This window comes from Cryptosporidium muris, genomic scaffold (assembly GCF_000006515.1).
Source record: "Cryptosporidium muris RN66 scf_1106632373453 genomic scaffold, whole genome shotgun sequence".
NCBI lineage: Eukaryota > Apicomplexa > Conoidasida > Eucoccidiorida > Cryptosporidiidae > Cryptosporidium > Cryptosporidium muris.
The window spans coordinates 840,886-855,464 of NW_002196570.1; the positions used below are offsets into that span (position 1 = coordinate 840,886).

At 30.8% G+C, this 14,579-nt stretch overlaps 5 protein-coding genes across 5 annotated transcripts, besides 5 other annotated features; 3 read left to right on the forward strand and 2 right to left on the reverse strand.

Annotated features, from left to right (window-relative positions):
• Positions 1–156: 156 nt before the first annotated feature.
• On the forward strand, positions 157–3,280 carry CMU_040980 (pre-mRNA-plicing factor 6, putative; the record flags this gene model as incomplete). Its single annotated transcript, XM_002139341.1, has 1 exon — positions 157–3,280. One exon carries the CDS (start codon positions 157–159, stop codon positions 3,046–3,048), a length of 2,892 nt encoding a protein of 963 aa, XP_002139377.1. The 3' UTR covers positions 3,049–3,280.
• An 82-nt stretch (positions 3,281–3,362) lies between these two features.
• On the forward strand, positions 3,363–4,708 carry CMU_040990 (uncharacterized protein; the record flags this gene model as incomplete). Its single annotated transcript, XM_002139342.1, has 1 exon — positions 3,363–4,708. One exon carries the CDS (start codon positions 3,363–3,365, stop codon positions 4,482–4,484), a length of 1,122 nt encoding a protein of 373 aa, XP_002139378.1. The 3' UTR covers positions 4,485–4,708.
• A 75-nt stretch (positions 4,709–4,783) lies between these two features.
• CMU_041000 (uncharacterized protein) lies at positions 4,784–6,853 on the reverse strand (the record flags this gene model as incomplete). Its single annotated transcript, XM_002139343.1, has 2 exons — positions 4,784–6,739; positions 6,800–6,853. 2 exons carry the CDS (start codon positions 6,851–6,853, stop codon positions 4,784–4,786), a joined length of 2,010 nt encoding a protein of 669 aa, XP_002139379.1.
• A 109-nt stretch (positions 6,854–6,962) lies between these two features.
• Positions 6,963–9,848, reverse strand: CMU_041010 (uncharacterized protein; the record flags this gene model as incomplete). Its single annotated transcript, XM_002139344.1, has 1 exon — positions 6,963–9,848. One exon carries the CDS (start codon positions 9,846–9,848, stop codon positions 6,963–6,965), a length of 2,886 nt encoding a protein of 961 aa, XP_002139380.1.
• Positions 9,849–10,728: 880 nt separating this feature from the next.
• Positions 10,729–10,749: a sequence feature (AT_rich).
• Positions 10,750–11,977: 1,228 nt separating this feature from the next.
• Positions 11,978–12,008: a sequence feature (AT_rich).
• Positions 12,009–12,065: 57 nt separating this feature from the next.
• Positions 12,066–12,092: a sequence feature (AT_rich).
• A 10-nt stretch (positions 12,093–12,102) lies between these two features.
• Positions 12,103–12,160: a sequence feature (AT_rich).
• An 81-nt stretch (positions 12,161–12,241) lies between these two features.
• Positions 12,242–12,307: a sequence feature (AT_rich).
• A 1,074-nt stretch (positions 12,308–13,381) lies between these two features.
• CMU_041020 (SNARE domain-containing protein) lies at positions 13,382–14,539 on the forward strand (the record flags this gene model as incomplete). Its single annotated transcript, XM_002139345.1, has 4 exons — positions 13,382–13,505; positions 13,621–14,102; positions 14,159–14,200; positions 14,276–14,539. The coding sequence occupies 4 exons, from the start codon at positions 13,382–13,384 to the stop codon at positions 14,537–14,539; spliced, it is 912 nt and encodes a 303-aa protein (XP_002139381.1).
• Positions 14,540–14,579: the final 40 nt, after the last annotated feature.

A 14,579-nucleotide genomic window follows, 5' to 3' on the forward strand; every position in this document is an offset into this window, starting at 1 on the left:
CACTTACTACAGCTATTTATCATCAAATTTAAGGTTATTTCTGCTCCCTATAATAGATGATTATGCGCGTATATGTACACTAGCTATGGTACTTGCAGCGCTCTTAAGCTGTGATTTAGCGACTCCAATCCCTAACTTCTTACAATAAGAGTTAATATGCCAAATAGAGTACAGTTGGATGAACCATCTATTTCTGTACATAAATTCTTGACTAGACATGCTGTAGATGTTAGTATTGCACAGGTAGGAAGTTCATCTCTTAGAAATGCTAACTTGGATATGTTTGGGCAACCTCCCCCTGATTATATTCCTGGTAAAGGGCGAGGTGCTATAGGTCTTGCTAGTGGTGTAAGTCGTGATGACTCTACTATTAATGCTGATTTTGACAAAGGTGATTATTCTGATGCGAAATTTGACAAATTTACGGGATTTTCTGAAGCCCTATTTAAAGATTCAACTTATGAAGAAGATGATAGGATAGCCGACTTTATATATAGCCAAGTCGATAGGAAACTTAAAAGTCGAAGTAAGAAGAATGAAGAACTTAAACTGATTGATAAATCTACAAAAGATAGAAGTAATTTAATACAAAGACAGTTTTTAGAATTAAAGAGTTCCTTGAATAAAGTTAAGTTAGAAGAATGGGATAGTATTCCAGATATTGGGGACTATTCATTGAGGCTGAAACAGCAGAAAAAGCAAAAATTAGAAGTACCATTACCTGAACATGTAATGCACTCTACAATATTAAACAACTCGGATCACCTTCTAAACATTCAAGCTTTTGACCAAACAGTAACAAGTAGCATACTTAATAGCTATCCGAGTTCCAATATATTAACAAATTCAAATACAAATGATCTGAAAATTAATCAGAATATAAATGAATTAGGTAAAGCTAAAGGAAATATTTTGTCTCTAAAATTAGATAGAGCAATGGATAATGTTTCAGGGCAATCTGTAGTTGATCCAAATGGCTATTTGACATCATTAAATTCAATTAATATTAGATCAGATAGTGATATATCTGATATCAAGAAAGCAAGACTACTGCTGAAGTCTGTTATCACAACAAATCCCTACCATGCCCCGGGTTGGATAGCGGCTGCTAGACTGGAAGAACTTGTAGGAAAACTATCAGTAGCACGTGAAATTTTACTGAAAGGGTGTCAAACCTGCCCTAGAAGTGAAGATATATGGCTTGAAAGAATTCGTTTGGAGAAGGAAGAATTAGTAGATAATGTAATTGCACAGGCAGTTAAAAGTAGCCCATCATCAATTCGTCTATGGCTCAAAGCAAGTGAAAGGGAGACTAATCCACATCGACGATTATCTGTGATTCGGAAAGCTTTGGAATTTATTCCAAACTCAATCAAATTATGGAGGGAAGCTATAGAACTTGCTGATAGTAAAATGGAAAAGACTTTATTAGTTCGTGCTGTAGAGTGTGTCCCACAATCAGAAGAAATGTGGTTGAGACTAGCAAGTATTAGTAAATATAAAGATGCACAGCGAATCTTAAATGATGCTAGGAAAAAGCTACCAACTAACCCTATGATATGGATAGCAGCAGCAAAGCTCGAGGAGAGTAATGGAAGCACAGCAATGGTAGATATTATAATTAAACGTGGTATTGATAGTTTATCATCAAAAGGATTTATTCACTCTAGACAAGAGTGGTTAGATTTAGCTCAACTTTCTGAAAAGGATGATCACCCTATAACATGTTTAGCCATTATTAAAAATACTATTACTATGGGGCTAGAAGAAAAGAGCATAAAAAGTACTATTCTTGAAGATGCACGTAAATTTACAGAAAAGTTATATATAATATGTGCAAGATCAACGTATAAAACTGCTTCAGACCTTTTTAAATTAAAGAAAAGCGTTTGGTTAGCTTGGATTGACTTTGAAGAAAAACATGGTTCACCAAGTGACTTTCAAGATGTCATTCAGAAATCTCTATTTCATTGTTCAAATAAGGAAATTCTGTGGTTGCGAGCAACTAGATATCAAAGAGATCATGGTGATATTGAAGCTGCACGTTGCACTCTTTCTAAAGCCTTTACTGCAGATATTAAGGATAAGGAAGCTATTATATTAGCAGCAGCTGAGCTTGAAAGAGATGTTGGTGAATTTCATCGTGCAAGAGTTCTTCTTGAGAAAGCACGGTCACATTCTTCAACTGTTAATATATGGACTCACTCAATTCAACTCGAGCGACAACTCAGAGAATACGATAAAGCAATAAGTATCTGCATAGAAGCAATAAAATTTCATAACTATATACCAGACCTGTGGATGATATATGGACAAATTTACTGTGACAAAGGTACAGATTTTTTAGATCAAGCTTTAGATATTTTTGAGAAAGGTTTACTTTTATGTCCAAACTCAGTGGACTTGTGGCTAGCTGCAACAGATATATTAATAGGAAAAAAGGATTGGAAGAAGGCTAGAACTATGCTGGACCGTGCAAGACTGAAGAATCCAAAAACACCTGAGTTATGGTTAGCTACAATAAGATTGGAAGAGAGTGCAGGGAATAGCTCAATTACTCAACAGATTATGTCAAAAGCATTACGAGAATGTCCTAGTTCAGGAATTTTATATGCAGAAGCTATATTTTTAGAATCAAATATTAGAAGGTCTATATCTCTTTTAGCTCTAGAAAGATGTGAAAATGACCCATATGTAATTTCTGCTATTGCTAGACTATTTTGGAATGACAAGGACATTCCGAAGGCAAGAAAGTGGTTTAATAGTGCACTGAAAATTGATGATAAGATAGGCGATACATGGATTTACTATATTGCCTTTGAGATTTCCCTGGGAGATGAGGACTCACAGATAAGTGCACTTCAATCTTGCATAAATTCAAATCCTTATAAGGGAATAATGTGGAATAAAGTTGTAAAAAGGGTGGAGAATTGGAACTTAAAGTGCGCAGATAAACTCCGAACATGTTTGTTGGAATACTACCCTGAATATCAAGAAAGTTTGAACATTTGTGATAAAACCAAGATTCTCTTGAATATAGTAAACTAGCCTATGACATTAAATTGATCTCTTTGTTTATGTATTTTGAAAATAAGCAAGTAAACCTCACTTCACATAGTGTGGTTTTCAAACTTCTTTTATACTAATATACTTCTACAAATTAATGAGTAGTAAATATCCAATCAAATTGTTGGATAACCAACGCAATTATTTTAATAATAGCTTGGGTAATAAATTGGAATAAAATCCTACTTGAATCCTGCTTTTTGCAACACCCCTAATAAACTTGCTGTTTCAAAGATATTGGTGTAAAATCACCAATATTATGAAATATCTTATGGATGCATTCTAGAAAGAAATAGATGTATATGACTATTTGGAATAATCCTGTAACCAATGATGAAATTATTAGCTGCACTTTAGTCAGGCGGAAAATGCATAATTACAAAGTTAGTATCAATAATTGCATCAAAGACGAAACTCTAGGCAACAAATTAAAGGAAATCCTAAATGCTAGATTACGAGATACTGGAATAACCAACACTAGAAATTTATTAAGTAAGGACAAGGATTATATGGGTGTTGCAAATAGAAACAATAGAGGTTTTTGTAAATATATTTCGATGACAAATATGGTTGTTGAGAAACTTGGAATCACTTCAAGTATCAGTACGAATAAAATTTCTTGCTTTTGCTACTACTGCCAAATAAATCACGGACTTTCACGATCATGGTATATTACAAGAGGTATTTACTCGGAAATAGCTTCTCTACCTTTGGGTTGGTCACGATATCCCCTGAATTCAAGTTTTGATGAAGAAATATTAACTAAAGACTGGAATTTGTCGTACCATGGAACTACATTTGAAGCTATTCCCAGTATTATTAAAGATCGTAGATTACGTATTCCAAACAATAAAACTGTACATATAAGGCAAGGTCATATTCCTAATCAATTCTTCATTTTTACTTCTCCTTCGCTCATATATGCAAGTTTTGGCCTATACTCTGCACCTTTCCAACTCCTAGGTGATAGTAGATGGTGGCAAGTTGCTATAGAATTGTTACAAGAACCTAGGACATATGTCAAAGAGTGGGAAACTAGTGGCATCGGATCTTATGTATTTGATAGGCATGTTGGAAATGATGAACTTGAATGGAAGTCAAGTAGTGAAAGTAGCAATTTGGTAAGAGCCCTACTAGTTCGGGAAATACCAAATGAAGAGCCCGCAATTTGTCGCTACCCTTCTGGTACATATTTTCTTCATGAACGAGATTGGTGGTACCAACCTTATAATGGTAGTCCGCCTTTTTGGCCAAATGAAATTAGATCCGTGTGTTCATGCTCAGTTCAACGAGGAAAGCGTGATAATGGAAGTCTCTGCCCAATAATGGATAAGGATAATTATAAAACTAAACCTAATCTATGTACTATAGTATGTGGAAGTGACGATATTACTATAAGGAACTGCAAAGGTTTATAAAAGTAAACAACTCTAATTTCAATATGGAGAACCAGAATTACTAAATTACATACTTCATCTATATAAGTAAAATCTCGAAATTTGTATGATTACATTTGGAACACTTTCTAAGTGGTCTGCAATAGTATATTAGTAGAGTATCACAGATTATAGACTTCAATAATAATGAACTGTTGCAGTATAACTAGTATTAAGTGAAATAGGTTATAATTCCATTGAAATGATTACAGGTTTCAGCCCACTGAATATAAAGCACATTTAGTTTTTTTACTAAATAATCTTCACTATACTTAAGATTTTCACCAGTTAAGTGAACTTTGTCGGCAAGATCTTTGTATGCCCTTTGTTTGTGAATTTTGAGCAATTTCCCTTAAAAGGGAATATGGTAAAATGCTATTGTGATTATCGCTCCATTCAATAGAAATAGCGTAAGATCCCATTGGTTTCATACTATTTAAATTGATATTCCTTAAATTATCCACGCTTAGTATTGTACATTCTTGATTACAGCTATCTAAACAAAGTGCACATCTACAAGATCTTCTTGCATCTTCAAAAGATACATAAAATATTTCTATATTAGGCTCCCGTTGTTCATTTACTCCCAGTTTACTACTTGCACTTACAAGGGTGCATTTAAGAAACCTTTCTGCATGCATCACATCTACAATAGTTCTTATTCCTGCATAACGATCAGATGAAAGTCTTCTCACTATATATTCTGCCAGCTGCTTAAATTCAAGATAAACAGAGTTATTGTCTCTGGCTGATTTTACAAAAGGAAATATGTCGGAATTTGTATCTTCATTTTTAAATGTGCATTGAGAAAGTGCTGGATAGATTGGGAAGAAAAATTTGCGTTCTATTCTATATTCATTATAAAGAAAGCTAAAATCTCCAGACTTGAAAATATAGTGTTTCTTGTTACATCCATCACAAATAAAATAAGACATGTTTTCTACTAGTGCCAAGACAGGAATATTTAGCTTACTAAATAAATGGAGTTCCCTCTCTACATCTGATAAACTCAAATCCTGAGGAGTTGTTATTATTATTGCACCATCTACTTGTATATATTGAGCTATAGATAGTTGTATATCTCCTGTTCCAGGTGGTAAATCCAAAATTAAATAGTCTAAATTACCCCAAACTGTTCCTGTAATTAACTGACGAACAATTGAACTGGCAATTGGTCCTCTAAAAGCATTAGAAACTCTTCGTTTTTTATTTAAAGAGTTTGAGAGATAAGAATAACTCATTAGAGCAACACCCTCAAAAAAAACAGGAACTATTCCTTCTGTTTCTACCACTTTATCATTTAAATTAATGAATTCATTTCCCTGTATTGAAGACCTAGCTATTCCACACTTAGAGTCTTTAATAAGCTTATTCAACACATGTTCATTACTGCTACTAGGTGATATATAATGCATAGAGGTATAATTTACTGGAACTAACTGTTCTAAACTAGGACCATATATATCACAGTCTACTAATCCAACCTTCGCTCCCTGCATACTTAATGTATAGGTAAAATTAACTGCCAATGTGGATTTACCAACTCCTCCCTTGCAGCTACTAACGGCAATTATATATGAAACATTAGCTAGATTATCATGAAATTTAGCAGTCCCAGAGTTCTGAATTGTTTTTGGGGCTTTGCTGCTAAACTCTATATTTACTTGTTTAATATAATTCAATTTCCTCTTTATGGCGTCTGTGCAACTTTTCTTAAAAAACTCTTTCAGTGGGCATGCAGGGGTTGTTAACTCAAGATTAAAAGAAACACAGTTACTCTTTTGATCAATCACCAAATCTTTTACAAAATTGCAACTGACAATGTCTTTATTTAAGTCAGGATCTATTACAGTCCTAAGGCAATCAAGTATCTCCTCTTCAGTACTGCTCTTTTTTGGATATAAGTTGCCTGTATCATTATTATCGAGATGTATAATATTATTATAATTCTTTATAGAATATAGAACATCCGTAACCCAGCCCAAATTTAATAACTCCTTCTTTATTTTCTCACAAATATCTGAGGTCAGACATTCATGGTTTGGACTGCCCTCTACAAATAGCTTGCTAGGGTTAATATCAAGATATACCTTACCATGATCATAATCAGAAGAAATTCTCTCTATAAACCCAGTTCCTAGGATATTTGAATCTTCAAAGTATGAGTATTTAGAATTGTCACCTTTGAAAGATGGAATTGTATCATGGACACAAATGTGCTTCAAGTACTCAACTATCTAAAGAGAAGTAAAAGTTCAATCATTTGAAAAACCCCAACATATAGAGTAAATTCATACCTGATTCTGAAAATCTAGTTCATCATCACTACTATTGATAAAATCTGAATACATCTTAATCTTTAGTGATTATTCCTTTTAACTAATTTCTAAGCTCCAACCTGGTTCCGCCAAAAAGACAACACTAATTAGTAAGTTTTAAGTATGATGTAATTAGACAGTATTACTTCCTATTGACTAAATAGTTTATACACGCTACTGTACTTCTCACTAAATAGATTATATTATTTTCTCTTTCAGTTATGTTTTTATAAAGTGAAGAATGTTGATCAAGCAAACTTACATATTCAGAAATTTTTTTCAATAGGTCTGCTGAGTTTCTAATGTCACTGTGTTCACTATCTGACACTACATGTTTTCTATAGGAAAAGAGATCGAGTAAGTCCTTATCTGAGCCATTTTCCACAGTAAATTGCAATTCAGAAAAAATAGTATCAAACACTATACTTGCTAGATGTTCAGTAGATATACCTAGATACTTAGAAAATGTACATGGAATATCCTTATAAATGGTTTCCATAGCTCCATCCACTGGTAAGCGAAATAGTAGTTGCAAAGAGCTTAATATAATGGGTAACCTTGTGATTGACTGAAAGAGTAATTCATTATCATCTGAGAAATTTGTTCGGTTAATTAATGTCGACTCTATTGTAAGTATATCACTAAAAACAACTCTTCTAAAATCATATAGCATATATATTTCTTTTTGCAAAATATTACTTGTAACACCATCTTCTAATACTTGAGACATTATTACTTGAAGCTCAGCAATATTTCCAGCAATATAATGACACTTTGTCTCATCAATATCTATTAATAAAGCAGAATTACTCAGAAAAGATAAAGTTACATATCTACAAAAAGCTAAAAGGCACTTATGCCACAGCCGTATTGGAGAAAGTAGTGTAAACCATTTGTCAGTGACATGTGAGATTAAGTCACGAATCTTAGTTATATAGTGTGATATATATATTATGTTCTCTGAAGAATTATAGTTGCTATTGGATTTTATCTTAAAAGTTTCATCTTTATAGTAGTTTCCAGAAGTATTTAGGGCTTCTTGATGCATAAGTGGTAGCAGACAAAACTGAATAGTCCTCGCTAAATTTACAAACCAACGAGCTGTTGCTTTATACTGTAGTGATCGTAGTAGGTCTACTAAATGACTCTTATCTGTAAAGTTTATACTTGATACAGTATCAATTTTGAACATCTTCTCCAACTCAGCAGAAAGGGTACCACTGACTGTTGCTATGTAACCATTTAGTATGTGTGAATTATTTGGTTTTGGTAATGGCTTTTTAAGTGAGAACTGGAACTCAGTATAGCCAGACTTTTTAGGAAGTAAATTCTTCTGGACTTCTGTTAGAGATTCACATATGTAGAATTGAATATTGCTACCTTCGGGTTGCACTATGGTGCCACAGGTTACAATAAAGTGCAATATCAAGTTTCGAAAAATTTCACACACAGTTGAACATACATCTTCAGTATCCTTGACTTCTGAAAATACCTCAATCATAGATTTTATTAAGATATGTATGTCTTTTGTAATTTGACTTGGTATATAGTGTTGGTTCTTCTGGTTTAACAGTGAGTCAAATAATTTAACAAAACGTAATCTCGTGCAGTTTATATACTCTTCACGAATATTACAAGCAACATTCAGAGAAAAAATATCACTAGATATATCTGAGCTATTTATTTGTAGTGAAAACAGTAATCTTCTCTTAATGTACTTGCAAGTTGTCTGAAGTAGTCTTGAGATATCTGGGTAAAATCTAACTAGTATCTGAAGTACTTGTTCCGATGATAAGTGTCCTACAAATGCTATTTCTGCTTCAGGCTCTTCAATCATTTCATTTAACATGATAGATGGATTATTTAAGCTTTTAAATACACTAGATAAAATAGATGAACATTTAAACCAATATTCCTCAACAAAATTTAAATTATTCCTGTCTAGCAGAAATTCACCTCTTGTTGGAAACTCTTGATATTTATTATTTAACAAGACTTCATACAGGCGTAGTAGTTGCTGTAACCCAGCAACTATAACATTTAAAGTCCTATTAATAGTTCCCAACAGTAATTTTGCAGCTATAGAGATCTTGATTGGTGTGGTGATTTCTGGTTTTGCTTCTAAGTTGATACAATTCTTTAGCGCAGATAGTTGAAATGTATGGTGGACTTGTCTAAGAAGTACATCATTAACAATTGTATCTATGTGGTCCCATAGTTCTCCAAAGTTATGGAGCACTATTGAACCCAATCTAATTAAATTTTTGTCGCTTATTTGCATCCCTTGAATCAACATTTTATGACCTTGTTGTCTATATAATGCACTAGTTTTTCTCAACCAAGATATATCTTCTTGGAGAAATTCCAGGAATTCTAGTGAGATCCTATTTCTACCACATTTTAATTTATTAGTATAGCTATCTAGTTCCTTTGAGTTGTCCATTAACATTGATTCCAATTCTACAATCATTGCACTTGCTCTTGCAAGATCAATTGGTGGTACCTTGCAGCAATTCTTGCTATTTTCAGAGTCCAAGTCACTTATATCCATTGTGTTTAAAGATATAAAAGGATTGACAAGCTGTTTTAATCTTACAATAGATAAAGTAAATTCAATACTTCTATTACATAAATCCTGAACTTGTAGGAGTCTATCAAGTAGAAAAATATTGAATTGAATATTATCATATGGTTCCACTAAGAAATTTGTAATAAAGCTAGAAGACATCTTAATTGAAAGTATAAAACTCATAATTTCTGAGGTACTAAATTTCAATATATTAATATCATCACATAATGCATATATTGATCTCAAGTAGCCCAATGAAGACAAATTCATGTAGAGTTTTTCATCAATGTGAGAAATAACATCACCAAACTCATCAATACATCGTGAAAGATATGATGGACCACGAAGGACACAACTACGCACAAAGTCAGTAGGATTTTTAAGTTCCTCTACTAGTCTATTTGTTTTTGCTTCCAAAGTTTCACTTACACCACTAGGTAGTAATTGTGGCAACTCCATCTATAGGCAGAATATTATAAATACACCATCAAGTAAATCGAGAATTCGTACACTTAAATAATTAATTAGAGAAAATACTTAGCACAGTACTTGCAGTATAGTTTTCTTTATGTTAAGTGGTTTCACAAAGGTCCTAGGACCAACGTGTCCCAGTATTCTGCACTGCATTTTGCGCCAAATAAAAGGTGGTATATAAGGACTGTATAGTTAGAGATTTTTACTAAATAAATGCATTTATCTTTTAATTGAAATACACAATTTGTGCTATGTTAAGAGAAATATTACTGCCTTAATATTACTTTTACTATTATGATTTTCTTAATTTTCCTAAATCCGAAACAGATATATACAAAGTACAGGAACAAATATAACTTATAATGAGCTTTTTCTGTTACTTAAATGATTATTTATCTGCTAAGTATTATATCCAAATAGAATTGATGTGGTGAGTTTTAGGATCTAAGGAATTTCTTCTTTATTTGCAACTTTAAAACTCATAGAATCTTTGAACTTCTACTATAAAGGATTAGAAATATATAATATAGTTGAGACTCTTGAAACTACTAAATTATGGATTCTTTCTTAAAGAAAATGATTGGTGATTGCTACTCGACCATATGTTTAGTGTATTCATTAATATTTTTCATAAATAAACCTAAAAGACATGTATAATTCTGAATTTACGTGGATTTTCATGATGCTACAAGTATCACTAGAACTTTTCATTACTAATTGTCATTAGTTTATTTTAAAGTGATATAACACAAAATCAATTGATTATAGTAGTAATTATTGTATTTTCTTTGTAAACAAGACTTTACCTTCCAATAAACTTAGAACTCTATATCATCACTATTTATTTTTAAAACTCGCTTAAGAGTAATAAAAATAAAATTTTATTCGTAAACTTTGCAAAATCCTATATATACGTTTTTGTATTATAAGTATTTTCTTATAATAGCTTGGTATTTTCACCACTTAATAAGAAGCTATACTGCTGCACAGAGTTTGATATTAAACAAAATAATAGTTACTTTTAGGTAGATGAAATTTACCTTTAGATTCAAGAATTTCAGTTTTTTTTTATGAATGACTTTGCCTGATCATCTCACAAATTCTTTCAGTTTAATGTAACTAATTATCCAAATATGGTTTCAATAAATTCTGATAAGTGTTAAAATGATACAATCTTGATATAAAATCATTGAATTAACCTTGTTATTTAATTTAAATATAGTAATAATCATTGAATAAAGTGTAAAAAACATTGCATTTCCAAATTTACATGTATCATACCCTATAGAATGAAATCATCTAATATGACTTATATGTACTTATCAGTTCACTTATTTTAGTTATATACTAAGGTTATGATTAGTTAATATAATTTATTTTGATATTAATGTGCTATATATTGATTTGCTTGTTACTATGTATAGTATTATTCTTACCATAACTATACTATTTCGAGTTTTTTTTATTAATTCTGGGACTCAAATTATTGAATTTATAAATAAAAACATAAGCATTCTTTAATTATGGTATTAATTAGACTAGTTATAACTTTTTCAAGTCGATATTTTACTATTACTTTAGTAAGTAGTTATGGCCACTGATTACTCAAATTCTACATTATTACTGAGATATTAGCTAGTATACATAAAGCTACTATTTATTCTTGCATATATAACTCGTATTAATTTTATGTTAATACGCATACTTAATATAGAATACTTATAAAATATTTGCCCAGCTAGTTGAAAGATAATATAAAATGAGTTATTTTGTTTATAGTATTCTAGAACCAGAACTTTGTACTGATGAGAAATTATATAATTTTAATGTTGGTAACATATAAATGTATAACTATCTATAATTAGATAATAATAGGTGTGAGCCTTTTTTATTGGTTGAATTAACAAGTCCTCCAGTAAAGTATTGCTTTATCTTGAAGTCTGACCTTCCAGAATACTTCGAAGTATATTTGAATATATCTGGTAACTAACTCTAATTGCACTATAGATACAGGTTAAAGGTTTGGAAAATAAGAAATACTTGTAATTACCTTCATCAAATACAGGTATATAAATTCCATGGAAATTCTAATATTAAAAATGCTCAAGTGCCACTTTTTTTTTTTTTTTTTATAAGATTAATATTGTCATATATTTCCTTATCTCTCTTCCTTATCCCCATATAGTTTTCATTTATTTACTCATTTATAAATAAATTTTATTTTTTTTTGAGAGCTGTGTAAATAAATATTTTAGTACAAATAATATTAATAAAAAATATATTTTAACTATTATTATGATTGATTTTGTTTACTTCTTTCATTGAACTATTATAGATATAATATTACTCTTTCTACATTGGCTAGAGGCTATTTTTGCTATATATACAAATAAATACTTGATTAAAAATTTATTAATATTGATTAGAATCTTATAATTATATTTGGTTAATTTCGTTTTGAGGTGATTATTTAGTTTTCTGCAAGATTTGACAATGAAATATTCTACAACAGGTTCACAGGAAGTTTCCTAATCTAAATAGAAAAGTTTAAATAAACTTTTACGTATACCTATTTCTATTAAAATATTATTCAGGCCTAATAAATTTGAAGTAATATTATATTGGACTATAAAAATTGTTTGAGTAGTAATTCTATACACAGGTTTACTTGGAGCTGTAACACTTCCTGTGTGAATAGTAATTAGATACATAATGAATATATAGAGGTATTTTGTATGTGAATTTTGTATATATTAAAAACCCAATATTGGCAAAGCTTAATTAGACGCTTGATCTGCTTAAGCTAATACTTTTACTGTTATAAAAGATACACAATATATACAGTAATTTATTAACTAATTAAATTTTATCTTTTGAAATAAAGTAATTCTTTTAAAAGCATTATTAATTAGTGAAAATACACCACTTTGTTTAATCATTATATATTATATAACAATAAATAGTTATAGCTCCCTATACGAGATGTAAGGTAGTAACAAGTTCTATACTTTCGTGTATACCAAAAATTTTGGTTTTTCAAGATCTTATTCCTAATTTCACTAAGCATGTACTTAATTTAGATAGCTATTACTATTATCTCATTTCGTAAGTATAGTTGTGAAATTACCCTTGTTTTCTAGATTCAGCACAACGAGCAGTAAGATCCAATATTGCGAATATAATTTAGTAGTGATTCACTTACTTTCCTTTTTAATTTCCACTTTAACTTAGTGTTCTTGTTAAATTACACAAACAACTTAAAATCCAATAGCTAGTGTACTTTTAAAGGTTGCCTAATGAACTATAATATTACTTCGACTTCTTCCCTTATATTAATTTATAGGTAAGATAAAGTAAAACTTTATAATTTCAAACTAAATATCAAAGAACTATAACGCAAGATAATCTAATTCTCAGCTCTAACTTATTTGGGTGAAATTTCACTAATTTCACTTTATGCGCTCACTACCTATAAATAATCCTTTGAGATTAGCTAAAATAACAGATAAGTTTTGTATATGTTAGTAGAAAGTAATAGAGATCTAACCAACATATATATAAAACTTAGACATGAACATAGAAGGCGTCTTGATAGATTTGGATTAGGAGTACCAGGAGAGTCAAGAAGTGAGAAAAGTAAAGGTAAGTAATACGGAACAATACTTCAGAAATTTCTTCCCATCTTTAATATAAAATAAATAATGAACTATCTTCTTTTCTTTCCTTACAATATATGTTGAATCGCACATTTTTACAGAAAATGGTAGGTATATAGACGTTGAAATGAAAGAAACCTTGCCACCATTATGGACAGACTTGGTCAATGAAGCACAAGAGGAAGTTACGAAAATTAAGGAACTGCTCTCTCAATTGCAGAAACTTCATCAAAAACGACTTATTTGCATCCTAGAGGACGATGCAGCACTTTCTCTAGGAATTGATATTGAATCTTTGTCTTCTACCATTTACTCTTCTTTTAAATTTACTGAGTATTTGATCCATCAAATATCTGCTAAAGAATCTAAAAATATACATACATCTCGAGGAGATGTTAGAGAATCAATAATACGGACAAATGCAGAAAATAGTATTGCTACCCAACTACAACCACTGGGGCAACAGTTCCGGAGAATTCAGAGATATTATTTAGATCAATTAAGTAAAAGAACTATTCCATTAACTGAGAATTTAGAGAGTGTGAACTTAAATTCCACCTTTGAATTAAATTCAGTAAGTGAGGTATGTTTCTTCCCTATATTCCCTATATTTTAAAGAAAACTATCACTTGAAATAAGGCAACTATTAATAATCAAATTCAAAGGACTTCTACTATAGAGGTATGTTAATAACTCATTGAGACATATAATAGGAAATATCTTCATAATTTATATTTTCTACTGATATTGAATTAGGAAACTGCCAAGATTACACAAAGTATTGCTCAATTAAATGCAATGTTTAAAGAAATGGCATATTTAGTCATAGAGCAAGGTTCATTAGTTGATAGAATAGATTACAATGTGGAATTGTCACTACAGAAGACTGAACATGCATATAGAAGAGTTTTGAAAGCTGAAGAACATTACAGAAAGGGTGGTATGGCAAAAATCACTTATTTCCTTTTAGTCTGCATCCTCATTGAGATGAGTTTGCTAATAATAAAAAAGATATTCTAACTTCATTTAGAGATATGTATAGTTCTTAATTTATATACAC